The sequence below is a fragment of the Chrysemys picta genome, chromosome 1 (genome assembly GCF_011386835.1).
Source record: "Chrysemys picta bellii isolate R12L10 chromosome 1, ASM1138683v2, whole genome shotgun sequence".
NCBI classification, from domain to species: Eukaryota; Metazoa; Chordata; order Testudines; family Emydidae; genus Chrysemys; species Chrysemys picta.
In genome coordinates, this window is record NC_088791.1 from 333,146,680 (window position 1) to 333,164,081 (window position 17,402).

The 17,402-nt window shown below is 44.9% G+C and overlaps 1 protein-coding gene across 8 annotated transcripts in view; it reads left to right on the plus strand.

Moving 5' to 3' along the window:
• Window positions 1-17,402, plus strand: part of DLG2 (discs large MAGUK scaffold protein 2) — a 1,449,438-nt gene that overhangs the window by 173,490 nt on the left and 1,258,546 nt on the right. For all 8 annotated transcript variants that reach the window (XM_005287552.5, XM_005287553.5, XM_005287554.5 and 5 more), the window contains one exon: window positions 16,644-16,789. In XM_005287552.5, the coding sequence (XP_005287609.1) occupies window positions 16,644-16,789 (146 nt within the window). The remainder of the gene's footprint in view (window positions 1-16,643; window positions 16,790-17,402) is intronic.

Here is a 17,402-nt window from a genome sequence, read left to right on the forward strand (position 1 = left end):
ATGGAGAAAACAGCGCTTGGTCATTTGTAGTCTGGGTATATATGCTTCCTGTGGGCCTGATCCAAAGCCCGTTGAAGTCAATCTATACACTTCCATAGGCTTTGGATCAGGCCCTATGAGTATAAATGTTTGTATTTTGTTATGAAGTGATGACAGGTACAGTAAGTCACAAGGGAGGAAGTGTTTGCTGAAACACAGTGTAACCAAATCAAGTGATGTACAAGGTTATCCTTTCAAGCTTAATTGTTCATGTTATATAAAATATAGAAGATATCAGGTAGACTGCACTCTAAAGAACATGCTGATGCCAATTGCCCTCCCTCCCCACCCCGCCCCCCCATGCTTGCTTTGTAAATACAAGACAGATAAAATAAATATTTGGAACCTCTCTCTCTGAGACTTCATACACATCCTCCTGATTCTGATCCCAGTGTCACTGTTGTAAATCAAAAATAACATAACTGAAGTGACCGAGGCTGGGTCTACACTACCCGCCTGAATCGGCGTGTAGAAATCGACCTCTTGGGGATCGATTTATCGCGTCCCGACGGGACGCGACAATCGATCCCCGAATCGACGCTCTTACTCCACCAGCGGAGGTGGGAGTAAGCGCCGTCGACGGGAAGCCGCAGAGGTCGATTTTGCTGCTGTCCCTACAGCGGGGTAAGTCGGCTGTGATATGTTGAATTCAGCTATGCTATTCGCGTAGCTGAATTTGCGTATCTTAAATCGACCCCCCCCCCCCGTAGTGTAGATGTAGCCTGAAGTTACACTGGTGTAAATATAGGGAGAATGGGGCCTCGTGAACAGTGATCCTTTTGGTTTGGCTAACATAAGTAGGGCTGTATTGCATGTTAATATTTTGAGTTAAGAGAAATTCCTTTGTGGTGGGATAACCTGAAGAAGGAATGTAAAAAAGCATTCTGATCATTACGTATCCATACCAATGACCTAAATAAAGACTTAAAAACATTTCAGAACCACATTGTGTGAACGTCAGTTAACATAAGTTGCCATGGCACAGCATGCTATGCGACAGCAGAGAGACTTAAATTAGAACATTGTTTGGGGACTGAATACAGGGAAACTTTTCTCATTTGCTGTTGGCAAATTTTTTTTCCAGGAAACACTGTGAAAGTAAAAATAATTGTAAAATGGGCAGCCTCCTCTTAATCCCTTTCCCTCTGCAGTGCCCCCCTCCCCCCCAAAAGAGAGAGAGAGATGCACTGTGCAAGACATCTGCTTGGAAATCGTTCCCTCAAAACTCCAGAACATCTAGAACACCCAAAACCAATGGGTATGTACTTGGCACTGCTCAGCGGCTGCTACCCAGGTTATTGCGGTTACCCTGCTATTTATACTCATGCCAGCTCGATGAGAGCTAGTGTGTGTTTGTGTACATGCGTGGAGAAAATCACACCCCTAGCTCATAGTGTAGATGTAGCCTCAGGGCTAAAGGCTGGGTAGGGTGTCCCCTCTTCCTCCTGTTAATCACACTGGTTATAGAGCCTTTGCTTCATTTAACCAGAAAAACACTAACTGGTTAATTGAGGATCTGGTGCAAAGGTGGTGAGATACAGATGTAAGCACAAATCAAAAAGTGATGAGCAGGGTAGAGAGCACAAGAGAATCTGATCTTGCCTTTGATGCCCTGTTGCACGGTCACCATGCTACTTCTACATCATAGCAGTAGTAAGCCTTAAGAAAGGAACATGTAGCTAATTGCCTTATTAACATGATGAGGAATGTGGTTAAACTTATTGCCAGGTGACCAGGATAAGGGAGGTCTAACCTAGTGGAAGACGTGGGCATTGTGCCTAGTGGTAGGAGCAGGTATTGGGAACTGAGTGTTGGGGTTAGGGCCAGAGCTGGAGTCAGGAGTCAGAGCCAAGTCAGAGGTCAGAAACAGGGTAACAGAGCCAAGAGTCAAAGCCAGAGGCAGGAGGTAGAGACTTGAGCGGATGGTCAGAGCCAGAATCCCCTGGAGCAAGCAGGAAACAACAAGGTGGGTTTTCAGGCAGGGAAAGGGCTGGGCTGCAGGAACAAGGCAACACAGGAGTAGTCACTGTGGTGGGCATGAACACTGAGCAACCAGCAAGCTGCTGGTGCTGCTGGTTTAAGAGCTGGCCTGCTGGCCCAATCAGGTGCCGCAGCCAGTCAGGCAGCCTGTATGCAGGTCAGCTTGGTTGCCTGGAAACGAGCTCTGATTCCTGACACTTGTGTCCTCTCAGGCATGATTTTCCTCTGTTCACAGGCTGACTCTTTCACATAGTGCGTTTGAGTAAGGGAGTGAGTGTGTAATGGCCTTGAGCCTTACTCCTGTTCCCTGCAGGATACTGTGCCTACCGCTTAAACCTACTTACTCTCTACATTACACATGCTCATGCACAAGGATGAACAGCATCCCAGCCTTGGGGTAATTAATCAGTAGGAAAAAGAGAAAAAGGAAAAAAAATTGCTCTGTGATCCTCTGATTCTTTTAATACATTATAGGGCCAGAAGGCACCACAATGATAATCATCTGGCCGGTTGCATTACATAGGTCATAAGACTTCCTTGAACCAATTCCTGTTTGAACTAGAACATACCTTTTAGAAAAAATATCTAAACTTGATTTAAAAATTGCCAGTGATAGTGCATCCACCACCACACTTGGTAAATTGTACCAATGGTTAATTACTCCCACTGTTAAAAGTTTGTGTCCTATTTCCAGTCTGAATTTGTCTAGATTCCGCTTCCAGACATTAGATCTTGTTTTACCTGTCTGCTAGACTGAGGAGGCTTCTGTTATAAAATTTCTGTTCTGCTTGTAGGTCCTTATAGACTGTGATCCAGTTACCCCTTAACCTTCTCTTTGTAAACTAAATAGATTGAGCTCCTTGAGTCTCTCCCTATAAGACATGCATTCCATTCTTTAATCATTCTTGTGGCTCTTCTCTGAATCCTCTATTTTTCAACATCGTTCTTGAATTGTAGACATCAGAATTGGCTACGTTATTCTAGCATTGAATGCAGTGGTGTTGTAGCGGTGTTGGTCTCAGGATATTCGATACAAGGTGGGTGAGACAATATCTTTTATTGGACCAGCTTCTGTTGATGAGGGAGAAAGCTTGTCTCTCTCACCAACAGAAGTTGGTCCAATAAAAGATATTGCATCACCTACCTTGTTTCTCATAGTATTGCAGCAGTAATTGCACCAGGGCCAAATACAAAGGTAATATAGCCTCTCTACTCCTACTCAATATGCCTCTGTTTATAGATCCAAGGATTGCATTAGCCCTTTTGGCCACAGCATTACACTGAGAATTCATGTTCAGTTGATTATCCACTGTGACCCTCAAGTCTTATCTTGTTTCCCAGGATAGAGTCCCCCATCAAGTTGTTGGCTTGCACCCAGCTTACCAAATGATCCAGATCACTCCGTATCAGTGACCCATCCTCTTCATTATATACCACTCCAAGTCTTTGGGTCATCTGCAAAATTTATCTGTAATTATTTTGTTTTCTTCAAGATCATTTATAAAAATGTTTAATAAAGTAGGGCTAAGAACAGATCCCTGCAGGACTTGACTAAAAACACATCTGCTTAATGATGATTTCCCATTTATGTTTGCATTTTGAGACCTATCCATTAGCTAGTTTTTAATTCAATTAATGTATGCCTTATTGATTTGTGTCATTCTAGTTTCTTAATCAAAATCTCATGAATACCAAGACAAATGCCTTACAGAAATTTAAGTATATTACATTAATACTATTTTCTTTATTAATAATATTTGTAATCTCATCAAAACAAATACCAAGTTTGTTTGACAAGATCTATTTTCCATAAACTCATTTTGATTGGCATTAATTATATTATCTACCTTTAATTATTTACTAACTGAGTCCCATATCAGCCATTCCATTGTTTTCCCTGAAATTGTTGTTAGGCTGACAGACCTATAATTACCCAGGTCATCCCATTTACCCTTTTAAAATATTGGCACAACATTAGATTTCTTCCAGTCCTCTGGAAGTTCTCCAGTGTTCCAAGACTTATTAAAATATCAACATCAATGGTCCAGAGAACTCTTTGGCCAGCTCTTTTAAAACTCTAGAATGCAAATTATCCAGGCCTGCTGATTTGGAATGTCTAACTTGAGTCACTGCTATTTAACATGCTCCTGAGTTACTGCTCTCGTGGTCTTTTTCATCCCAGAGCATCCTTGTGAAAACTGGGAGCAGTACACTCTTGCCACTCATTCCTGTTCATGGCTTGTTCCTCTAAGCCCCACCTGGTCACGATGTCCTGCCATATAGTTGGTGATCAGCTTCTAGGTCAGATTTTTCAGGATCCCAACGCACGGAGACAGAACTAATGGTCAGAGTGGGGGAAACCTGAGGCAGTGAGCAGCACAGGAGGGCATAATCAGGTTCCATGCCAGGTTTGATACCAAGGGTCAGAGTCCAAGTCAGGTTTCAGGGTCCTAGTCAGAAGGCAAAGTCCAAATCAAGCTGAGGTAGAAACCAGGAGTTCAGGAGGAAGGAATGGTCATGTCAGGTATAGAGAATCCACACTGTTCCTTGGACACATTGTACAACACCCCTTAGGTTTATATAGGGTGGGGAGCCGATCAGGAGGCAGCGGGCTGCTGTCTGTAAGACGCCTACTGCTAGTGGGCAGCATGGAGCTGCTAACTATGTGGCAGCTCTGCAGGTCTTGGTTCTAGACCCATATGGCTTTATATTACTATCCCACAAGCATCCCCTCCTGGCCTGGGTTTGTTTGGATAGGCTGCCTAGAAGGCTGCCATGAGGTCAGAGGCATGGATTTGGGATGCAGGCTCCCAGCATTGCTCTTCTAGGCCATAGCTCTCACAGTCCTCAAGATATCAGAAGGAGCCATGTCTGTTTTTTTTGAGTCCAGTATCTTGTGGACCTCATACTCATCTCACTGGATCTGCACCAGAGGGGGCAGTGGTTGGCTCCCTGAGTGAAAGGATTGTTGATGTAGGGTTTTAGCAAGGATATGTGAAATACTGGTGTATTTTGAGGGATGTGACTAACTGAAGCTTCATGGTCACTGGGTTGATTACCTGGTTGATGGGCTATAGCCTGAGGTGTCAGTGGACCAGTTTATGGCACAGCCAGTTGGTGCAGTGGTTTGGGGCTGAGAGTCACACTTGTTGCTTGACGTGAATGCTGGGCCTTCCTAGTGCTGACAATGAGTGTACTGCTCGTAGTCCTCCTTGGCCTTTTCCAGGTAGGCCTTGAGTTCTTCTTTGGACCTCATGGGTCTGCCATATCCAGTCTGTGGGATTTGTGGAGTTGACAGGTGTGGCCAGATGAAAATGGGGCTGGATGCCACAAGTGGCATAGAATGGACTTTGCCCAGTGGAGACATGGTTGGCGCTGTTGTAAAACTCTGCTAGGGATAGGAGGCTGGACCAATTGTCCTAGTGGAAGTTTGTGAAGCAGCGCAGGTACTATTCTAACTCTGATTAGCTCATTTGGATTGACCATCAGTATGTGGGTGATAGGTGGTGGATGTGTAAGTGCAGACAATAGAATATTGTTAGTACCCTGGTTTTATACATTTGCATGTTGGCACCAAACAATGTTTTTATCAGTCCATTTCATGAATTTCTTTGCAGCACTTGTAGCTAAGGCACCTCACCTTTCCACCTCGCCTTGAGGGAACCATTACCTCCGTTCAAGCTTCCGAGGTACCCATAAGATTTTACTTGTTCTATGACTTCACTGCTGCTGCGTTTCCACACTTAATCTATTGTCCCTTTTCCAAGATGCAACCACTTCGTCTTCTTGGCATTTACTGCAACTCCACATCAACTACACCAATTTTCCAGGGTAATGAAGAGTATCATAATTAATTCACATGTGTCTGCCAGATGTACTATGTCAGCTGCGTAAGTTAAGGAGCTTCATGCTAGATCATCCAATGTCATGCCCTCAAACTTATCTAACATTTTTAATGTCTACTTTAAATACATGATGAAAAGCGAAGGTGATTTCATGCACCTTTGTCTTTGATTTGAATCAGTTGCTTAATTTTCCACCAATTCTTGCAGCATCGTAAGTGTTGTCATATATAGCAATGATCAAATCTGCAATTCCATATGATTCTGCTACTTTCCAAAATGCCTCCAGCCAAGAATCTGATACCTTTTGAAGCAAAAATGGCAAACACCTTTAATCCTTATTTTCACTTTTTTCAAATCAACTGTTGAGCGTGAATATCTGTTCAATGCAACTTCAGCCTGATCTAACGCTGCCCTGTTTGTCACCTACTGCTTGACCACTTCTGCCTTTTCTGCATTATTATTGACAATTCTACCATTTTCAACCAGTATCTTTGTTAGGAGTCCTTTTGTTCCTAATATATTTAAAAAACTTCCTACTGTCCTTAATTCTGCTGACCATTTATTTCTCAATGTCCTTTCTTGCGTCCCTTTGCTTCCCATATATACACACACACACTAAAAAAACAACCTGCTATAGAGGAGAAGTGAAAGCAGATTTTATATAATCTTCTCTTGATTGTGGGATTGTGAATTTGGAGGTATTTAGTAAAATATTCTTAAATAGTTCCCAATGTTCTGCTGTTTATGCTCATCCCACTCAGTCTACTACCTATCTTCTCTCCCCACTCCATAGCTGAAAATCTTGCTGGATTTCTTTGTATAAAATTGGCCTGGGCAAATCTGAGTTGTGACCATGAGTTAACAGTTTAATTTTGCTCCTTTGAGCACTGGTTTTAATTGTGTTTGCATTATGATTGCTTTGAAAATACTTGATTTATTTAGTTTGTTATACTCCAGAGTAGAGCTGGTTGGAAATGATCATTATGCTGCAAAATGTCTATTAGTCAAAAGTGAACATTTCACAGAAGTGTGTAAATTGTCAAAAGTTTATTGAAAAGAAAAATGGAAATTGTTTTGATTTTTCAAAACAGAAGGTTTCAATTTTCCATTTCAAAATTACCTTTTATTTCAAAAATTTAAAATTTTATATTATACCATATAAAAAGGTGAAATCAGAACAAAAGTTTATATTTTATCAGAAATGGAAAAATTTGATTGACACAAACTTAATTGTTTTTGGAATTTTCAGTTGGATGGAAAATTTTAAATCTTTTTTCCCCCCATTATATTTCTGAATGGAAAAACATTTTGAAATCATGGAAATCCCCACGACACAAAAAAGCAGTTCTCAGCCAGCCCTAATCACCAGGAGTTGACTAACAGGTTTGAACTCCTGGGTCCTGATCTTCTGCTGCAGCTGATAAGAATACTGCACATCTCAGGAGAGGTGTGTAGAAAAGTGGCTTTATGCAACATAGTTTGGCCTTATGATTGTTTGATCCCCATGGGGGAAGTGCTTGAACTTGAAATCTCTGTATGGGTATGTCTTCACTACCCGCCAGATCAGCGGGTAGCAATCGATCCAGCGGGGATCGATGTATCGCGGCTAGACTAGACGCGATAAATCTACTCCCGAGCGCTCTCCCGTCGACTCCTGTACTCCAGCGCCACAAGAGGCACAAGCAGAGTTGATGGGGGAGTGCCAGCAGTCGACTCACCACGGTGAAGACACCACAGTAAGTCGATCTAAGTATGTCAACTTCAGCTACATTATTCACGCAGCTGAAGTTGCGTAACTTAGATCGATCCCCCCCCCCCCAGTGTAGACCAGGGCTTTGATACTAGCTGCTTAAGAGCTGCAGAAGTGAGCTTTTAAGTAGCCTGTTGCTTCTTCCAAACTTGGGATTCATTCCCATGTGGGGTTTATAATGTTAATTAAAGGGCTTTATAATTTTAAAATTAAAGGTTTAAGTTAAATGTAAGTCTTAAATTTTAACCCAGGTTATTCTCTTGGATTTTGGTTTTATTACACTAGTTAGAGGTATAGACATATTGAGTTCTCTATTACATCCCTCAGGGCAAGATTATTCTTTAGAAAATCTCTCTAGAATGTTTTCCAGACAAGTTTTATATGTCTCGAACGATGGGGCTTTTGCAGCTTCCGCTGGAAGATTAGTCTGCTGTTTCATGGATCACGCAGTTAAGATTCCCCCCCGCCCCCTAGTATTCATCCTAGTAGTTTTATCTCATTGGTCTTAGTTGTAGCCACCCTCTCACTCGGATTATAACAAATATTTGTTGGTAGTTCACTGCTAAGATATGTGCTTAGGAGAGCGAAGTACTGGGTGTTAAGAAATCAGGGTTCTGTTCTGGACACTGCTATGGACTTGTGTTGTGAACTTTACGTCCGACTTTGTCTTCCAATGGGAGGGTTAAGGTATTTTTGAAGGAAAGGTTCCAGTAATTTTTTAACATGATAAAACAATGTATTTTTCTCCTAACCTCATTCTCTGCAATGACTAAAACCTTTTGGCTTCAGTTTTCCAAAAAATTCAGCCTGAGGCAGACACCTGGCATGGAAAATTTCAGCCCAAATGATTAAGGTTTGACAAAGTTATAAGCAACTGAAAACAGGATCTTACAATGGGAAGTGTCGGGCAATCATAATAGGCAGTGCTATGAGCCCCACTTTAATAAGGGCCCAATTCTGCTCTCCCTTACACTAGTGTAAAACAGGATTAAGTCAGTGGAGTTACACTAGCACAGGGATTCTCAAACTGGGGAGAGTGACCCCTCAGGGGGTCATGAGGTTATTACATGGGGGGTTGTGGGGTGTCTGCCTGCACCCCCAAGCCTCACTTCGCCTCTAGCATTTATAATAGTGTTAAATATAAAAGTGTTTTTAATTTATAAGGGGGGGTCTCACTCACAGGCTTGCTATGTGAAAGGGGTCACCAACACAAAAGTTTGAGAACCACTGATCTAGCACAACCCAGTGCAACTTAGAGGATAATTGGGCCCCTTATGGATCTTCTTATAAGTTGTTTGGGAGAGAGTTCGTGAACTTTTTATTTATTTAACTATTAGAGAGACCATCGTTGAGGTAGAAGGTGACTCGTTAGACTAGATTTATGACTTCACCATTTAATACATAGCTTAGTATTATGTCCATATACATTTCTAAAGTTACACAGATGCATTTTTGGGATACTCATACAACATTAAGTAATTATGCTGCATACAGAAAATTTAAAGCCCCCAGTGGTCTCTTCATGGCTACTTAATATTAGAATGTATAAGATTCCTTGTGGTTGTAGATTGTATTGTGTTAAACTTAACAAAATAGTCAGGCAAGGCTAAGAGAACAGCAAATGCGGTAATTGAATATAGCAAGCCAGCCCTATCTTAACAAATAAATGACTATAATTTGGCTGGATTTATCTTCTTATAAGTCACATCCAGAAAAAAAAGACTAGATTTGTGATTACATGAAATGGCAACCGCCATGCTGCAGCATCTATTTTAAATATGGCCTCTCCACCCATCTCAACCCCAATACGGTGTTGTATCAATGCAGGACTCACCCCTGCGGCGCCTCCTGCTGGTCATCTCAGGGAATTAGCTCTTTTCCAGCCTGGGTGCCCTCTGCAGGCCGATGTCCCAGTTGTAGCTGGCCCCGTGTCCCTCCCAGACCCCAGAGTCCCTTTACCCTGGGGCTGCCCCCGGCAATACTCCCACCAATCTCTATGGGTCTCCCCTCTCTGGGAAACCCCCAACCCTCTAATCCCCACCTTGCCTCAGTCTGGGCTACTGCGAGTCATCGCCAAGCCCTCACTCACTGGGGCAGACTGCAGTGTAAAAGCCACTCATCATAGGCAAGGGGGTTCGGACCTGCTGCCTTCCTCTGCCTCCCAATACCTCTATGGGCCTTGGACCAGGCCCTGCAGCCTGGGCAGTTGTCAGCCTGGAGTTCCCCTGCTCCTCTGGCCCTCTCCAGCCCTGCTTTACTTCCAGTACCCTTTCTGCAGGCAACCAGGCCCTGCTCTCTCCTAGCCTAGAGAGAGACTCCTCTTGGGCCACTGGCTCACAGACTTTTTATACAGGCCAGCTGCAGCCGCTTCCTCAATCAGCCCAGCTTAGCTGCTCTCAACCACAACCTTCTCCCCTTTTCTGCTGGAGTGGGGGAGCCACCCCACTACAGGTGTCCTAGCTTGATCCCAACACTGCTGTCAGTCCATTGCAACTCATTCCCATCCTCAGCACTGTTCAATGGAGATCATTCAACAGTTTCAAAACACATCACTAGAATTGTTACATCAAGAGTATTTTCACATGACACAGATTTTAGATCCTATTTTGTGCACACCTTGACTGCAAGGTACTGCCCTGTTCTATAGAGATGGCACTTTCAGCTTGTGGTATCATGATGCGACAGACTGGATTGAATCCTCTAAGGTTATGTCTACACTATGAGAGTAGTTCGATTTTACTTAAATCGAATTAGTGGAACCTATATTACAAAGTGTGTATCCATACTAAGAACAGTAATTCGACTTTATGCACACTAACGGAGCAAGCGTCGACATTAGATGCCGTGCACTGTGGGCAGCTATCCCACAGTTCCCGCAGTCCCCGCTGCCCATTGGAATTCTGGGTCGAGCCCCCAATGCCTGCTGGGGAAAACAATGTGTCGAGGGTGGTTTTGGGTAACTGTCGTCATTCAACTGTCACTCCCACCCTCCCTCCCTGAAAGCGACGGCGAGCAATCAGTTCGCACACTTTTCTGGTGAGTGACTGCACGGACGCCACAGCACTGCGAGCATGGAGCCCGCTACGACCATCGCTGCAGTTATGGCCGTTGTCAACACCTCGCACCTTATCATCCACCTTTTTCAGAGGCAGATGCTGAGAAATCGGGCGAGGAGGCTACGGCAGCGCAGTCAGGACATTAAGTCTGAGAGTGGCACAGACCTCTCGCAAAGCACGGGACCCTGCGCCGTGAACATCATGGTGGCAATAGGTCATGTTGATGTTGTGGAACGGTGATTCTGGGCCCGGGAAACAAGCACGGACTGGTGGGACCGCATAGTGCTGCAGGTCTGGGATGAATCACAGTGGCTGCGAAACTTTCGCATGCGGAAGGAAACTTTCCTGGAACTTTGTGAGTTGCTGTCCCCTGCCCTGAAGCGCAAGGACACCCGGATGCGAGCAGCCCTGACTGTCCAGAAGCGAGTGGCCATAGCCCTCTGGAAGCTTGCAACGCCAGACAGCTACCGGTCAGTCGCGAACCACTTTGGCGTGGGCAAATCTACCGTGAGAGTTGCTGTGATGCAAGTAGCCAACGCAATCGTTGAGCTACTGCTCTCAAAGGTAGTGACCCTGGGAAACGTGCAGATCATCGTAGATGGTTTCGCCGCGGTGGGATTCCCAAACTGCAGTGGGGCTATAGATGGAACTCACATCCCTATCCTGGGACCGGAGCACCAGGCCAGCTAGTACATTAACCGAAAGGGCTACTTTTCCATGGTGCTGCAAGCACTGGTGGACCATAGGGGACGTTTTACCAACATCAACATCGGATGGCCGGGCAAGGTTCATGACACTCGTGTTTTCAGGAACTCTGGTCTGTTTAGATGGCTGCAGGAAGGTATTTACACAAAGAGAAGGACCACAAAATAACTGTTGGGGATGTGGAGATGCCTATAGTGATCCTCGGGGACCCAGCCTACTCGCTAATGCCCTGGCTCATGAAGCCCTATACAGGCGCCCTGGACAGTGAAAAAGAACTCTTCAACTACCGACTGAGCAAGTGCAGAATGGTGGTGGAGTGTGCTTTTGGACGTCTCAAGGGGAGATGGAGAAGCTTACTGACTCGCTCTGATCTCAGCGAAACCAATATCCCCATTGTTATTGCAGCTTGCTGTGTGCTCCACAATCTCTGTGAGAGCAAGGGGGAGTCCTTTATGGCGGGGTGGGAGGTTAAGGCACATCGCCTGGCTGCTGATTACGCCCAGCCAAACAGCCGTGCGATTAGAAGAGCCCAGCGGGACGCGCTGTGCATCCGGGAGGCTTTGAAAGCTAGGTTCCACAGTGAGCAGGGTAACCTGTGACTATTAAATTTGTTTAAAGAGAAGCTGAACCTGCCCCCGTTTCTTTACCCACTTAATGTTGACTATCCTCTCCAGTTACATACCCCCTTCACCCCATTGCCCCCCTTCCAACACACCTTTAAAAATAAAATAAATGGAACTTTGTTCATTAACACCGTTTTCTTTATTAAGGGTTTCATGGTAAAGGGTTGAAACTGGGACGCAGACTGTGGTGGGGAGCGGGTGTAGTGATGGAAAGGACGCTTCTAAACTCGAGGAATGACAGGCTCCTGCTCCTAGAGCGGTCCGCAGTGGTGGACTGGTTGTTTCAACGGAGCCTGCCACCCCTACTTTTCGGAACTCTGTGTGTGGGGGCTATGTGACTTTGTGGCGGGGGAGGACGGTTACAGATCCCCTGCTGCGTGGCTCTGTCATCCAGGCTAAGGACCACTGCATAAGATCTGTAACCGCCCTCCCCCGCCACAAACTCACATAGCCCCCCCCCACAGAACATGGAAACCACCTCCCAGACTGACCAGGGTGCCTAGTGACTGCAATGTATGTGTGACCTGCTGCTGAACCTGCCCCCGTGTCTGTACCCTGGTAAAAGTGACTGTCCTCTCCAATTACCAACCCTCTTTCCCCCCTTCAAACACACTCTCCTCTAAAAGAATCTGACGGAAACAGTAATGAACAGAAACGTATTTTTTATTAACAACTACACAGTTAGAGGATGACACTGGGACGGGGGCTTGGGTGAGGTGCTTTTGGAGTGAAGGAAAGGACTTATCAAAACTTTGGGAATGAGAGCTGTCTGGTACTTGAGCAGTCTGCAGGGGTGGAGTGACTGTTTTCACGGCCCCTGCCACCTCTCCTTCTTGGGACTTTGGGTGAGGGGGGGATGGGACTTTGTGGCGGGGGAGGACGGTTAGAGATAGACTGCAGCGGGTCTTTGTCCTCCTGCCTCCGGTCCTGCAGAACATCTACAAGGCTCCGGAGCGTGTCCGTTTGCTCCCTCATTAGTCCAAGGAGCGTTTGAGTCGCCTGCTGGTCTTCCTGCCGCCTCCTGTCCTCCCTTTCGCTGTGTGATCGCTGGTATTGTGACATGTTCTCCCTCCACTGGGTCTGCTGTGCCGCCTTGGCTCGGGAGCAGACCATAAGTTCGGAGAACATCTCGTCCCGTGTCCTTCTCTTTCGGCGCCTAATCTGTGCCAGCCTCTGGGAGGGGGATGCCGGGGTAGGTCGGGAGACAGTCACAGCTGTGGGATGGGAAAAAGGGAGTGAATTCCTCAGAAAGATAAATTTTTGTGAACAATGAACATAGTCTTTCTCTGTGAACAAGACCATGCACAGCACCTATCACATGTGCACTCAGGACAAGGTCGAATTTTTGGCCTTCGCATTCAGTGCCTGGGGTCTTGGAGTACAGATCACACAAGCAGGGCAAGACAGCAGAATTTGGCTAGCAGGCGGACATGGTAAGCCGTAGACTTTTGGCTGCTGAAAGCTTAATTTATAGCAGTGCCCTCCTTTCACGTTCAAAGCAGTGCCCCTAGCGTTAGCCAGTTCCTGCTGTCGGCAATCCGGCCAGCATGAACTCTGCCACTGTCCCACCCCCGTTGTGGCTGTCCCCGGGAAAGATCCCTGTATGCTGCCCCTGTCCCGCCTCCACCGCGTGGCTGTAAACCGCCAGTTACAGTTATGTAAAGGAACAGGCAATCAGTCCCAATACTAACATTCCCCTAATTTAAAGCAGGTCACCATGGGTGATATCACTCTGATGAGGATCTCAGACACAGAGAAAGACCGCATGCTGTGTGAATGCCAGCAAAAACTAGGGACGTATGCAGCCATGCTGTGCGAGGCACTGATCCCGGAGTACTTGGTGCTAGCCTGGCGTGGAAAAATTTCCTACCATGGAGGACGCAATAAGGCTGCTCTCCCCAGGAACCTAATGCAAAGGCTTTCAAATTACCTCCAGGAGAGCTTCGTGGAGATGTCCCAGGAGGATTTCTGCTCTATCCCCGGACATATTGACACAATTTTCCAGTAGCTGCACTGGCAAGGACTAAAAAGTAGAGTGCCTAGGGCAAAGTAATCATGCAAAACCGGACATTTTGAGATACTTTTGCAGTAGTTGCACTGGCAAGGACTAAAAAGTAAAGCGCCTAGGGCAAAGTAATCATGAAAAACCCATTGTTGATATTCCATTCTTGTTCTGATCAAAATAAATGTTTACACGTTTAAAACACTTACTGACTGATCCTTCCCCTGATTCAGGGTCAGGGTTAACGCCTTGGGAGGGTTGGTAAGGGATCTCCGTGAGGATTATGAAGAGATCCTGGCTGTCGGGGAAATCAGCGTTGTATGCGCTGTCGACTGCCTCGTCCTCCTCATCTCCTTCCTCATCTTCCCCATCCGCGAACATCTCCGAGGAAGCAGCCGTCGACAATACCCCATCGTCAGAGTCCACGGTCAGGGGCAGGGTAGTGGTGGCGGCCGCACCTAGAATGGAATGCAGTGCCTCGTAGAAACGGCATGTCTGGCACTGGGATCTGGAGCGTCCGTTTGCCGCTTTGGTCTTCTGGTAGCCTTGTCTCAGGTCCTTGATTTTCACTCGGCACTGCGTTGCATCCCGGCTGTATTCTCTCTCCGTCATGGCTTTGGAGATCTTCTCGTAGATCTTCGCATTCCGTTTTTTCAATCGCAGCTCCGAAAGCACGGACTCATCGCCCCACACAGTGATCAGATCCAAGACTTCCCGATCAGTCCATGCTGGGGCCCTCTTTCTATTCTGCGATTGCATGGTCACCACTGCTGGGGAGCTCTGCATCGTTGCCAGTGCTGCTGAGCTCGCCACGATGTCCAAACAGGAAATGAGATTCAAACTGCCCAGACAGGAAAAGGAATTCAAATTTTCCCGGGGCTTTTCCTGTGTAGCTGGTCAGAGCATCAGAGCTTGGACTGCTGTCCAGAGCGTCAACAGAGTGGTGCACTGTGGGATAGCTCCCGGAGCTATTAGCGTCAAATTCCCTCTACACCTACCCTAATTTGACATGGCCATGTCGAATTTAGCGCTACATCCCTCATTGGGGAGGAGTACAGAAATCGATTTAAAGAGACCCTCTATGTCGAACTAAATAGCTTCGTTGTGTGGACGGGTGCAGGGTTAATTCGATTTAACGCTGCTAAATTCGACATAACCTCCTAGTGTAGACCAGGCCTAAGCTTCATCATGAGGTTTTGTAATTACAAGAGTGTGCTGAAATTCAGTCTATGCCAGTATAAGTGCTCTTCTCTCATCTACACACCAGTCATCGTTTTTCTAGAGAGAGAAACCTAGAGTCTTTGTAGAGCAGAAAAAGAAGACCTTTTAAAAAGAATCTCTCTCTCTCTGTCTTTCTAATATGCACACATTGTGTGTATTATTTTTTAATAAACACACAAGATTAGGTAGTCTCTAATGTCAAATTGCAAATAATGTCTTCCTCTTCCCTTGCTGACTGACTCTTGTCAAACCAGATAATACTCTTACAACTACAACTGTGGCAGCTGTATGCAACAACCACAGGTCAATTTCTCTAGCTTATTTCTGCAGGGCATTTACCTAGAGTCCACTACGTATTTCTTTAATGTATTTTTTTTCCTTGCAGGTGCTATATAAATTGACTTGGTATGGAATCTTATACACTGTATACTTGTAATTTTGCTATGCAAATTCTAAGAGTGGGTACAAAAAATTGCATTCCTGTTATAGCTTTTAATTTTAATGGTGAAAAGTGACCTTAAGCACTATATAACTATACATTCCTACAGATCTGTCCATTTTTATACCATTTAGTAAGTTTCTTCTAGTAATTGTGAAATATCTCTGCTAAATTAGTGCTCGTATAACTTTCTATAGATTGCAGTTTACCATTTTAAAAGGACAATTTCTTATGCCCAGAGACCTTTTTCATCATCTTATACTAGTAGTAAGCTATTTTGTGATGGTGAAGACAGTAAAAATTAGATGATTAGTCCAATTTGCAGGTATTTGAATTGGCATAGGTTTGGATCCTTCATGTTTTCCATTAATAATTAAATACAGAGGCAGTTTTGGCAGGTGGGAAATGTGCTGCCCAGAGCTGCTCCTGGTCTGGCTCCTGGTCCTGGCTAGAGCTACTGCTTCTGTTGGAAAAGTGAGATGTAATTCTGAAGGGGTTTACCTAGTGTAACTGGAGGCAGTTCCTGCCTGGCCTAACTAGGATGGCCTCTGTGCCCTGGCTCACTTCAAAAGAGTTCCCATTGAAGTGGCAGCTAGGACTAGGAGCTACTCCACCACCTGGGAGAGCTGTCAGGGGTGAATGGCTAACATCTGTTTGGTTTCTAGTTTGTTTTCCAAGATGATTTGAACTGTTCTTATCTCATATCATATCTTGGTTTCTATATGTTCATTTGTTATTGCAGTATGTTCATTCTCAATCTTCTCTCAATAGTTGTTGTTCATATATTTCCTCGAAATGATCAATAAAAATTCAGAAAACTAATTGGCATGTTGGCTTCTGCTAGAAATGTAATATTATATGTTTACCATTATAATGTAGCTTCCAAAGTACATAAATATTTACTGGTTACAGAAAAATACCAAGGGCTGCTAAATCCAACATATCAAATGAAGTCTTTGTTATTTGTTTCTCATTGCTAACAGATATTCAAGAGTTTTATGAAGTGACATTGCTAAACTCCCAAAAAAGCTGTGAGCAAAAAACAGAAGAAGCAAATCAAGTTGCAGAGAAATGGGAGAAGACAAAATCTTCTGCCACAGGCCATGGGAGTCTGCAGAAAAACCAAGAGGTACCATAATAGATGAATAGTTACAAGTATATATAGTGAAATAGATGGCTCAGGTGTTGGAAAATGTCATGTGGTGGCTTTGTAATGCAGGAAGGGTGGCTTTGTGGTTGAGATACTACACTGAAACTGAAAAGGAGATCTGCCTTCAATTCCTGACTCTGACACAGACATTCTCTGTGACTTTGCACAAGTCACTTAATCTCAGTGTGCTTCAGCTCCCCATCTGTGAAATGGGGAGTGCAGTGCTTCCTTTTCTCTACCCTTTGTCTGTCTTGTTTGCTATTTTGTGTTTGATTATATCACTGTCAAGTGGGCGAATAGGAGAATAAGGGACCTACTACTACTCATAAAGGGTGAACCCCTTTAGCTCATGTGCTAGTGGCCTGTGTTGTTTGAATGTGAAAGACCACCGTTCCAGTCTCAGCTCTGTAAGAGCATGTAAGAATTGTCTAAAAGTTGCTACCAAAACTTTCATACACATGTGCCTAAAATTAAACCTGATCTTTTTGAGGTGTTTGGAACCCACAACTCCCACTGAACTCAAGCTCAGCCCTTGGAATATCAAGAACCATAGATAAAAAAATCTAGATACCAAAGTCTCAGCTGGTGGAAG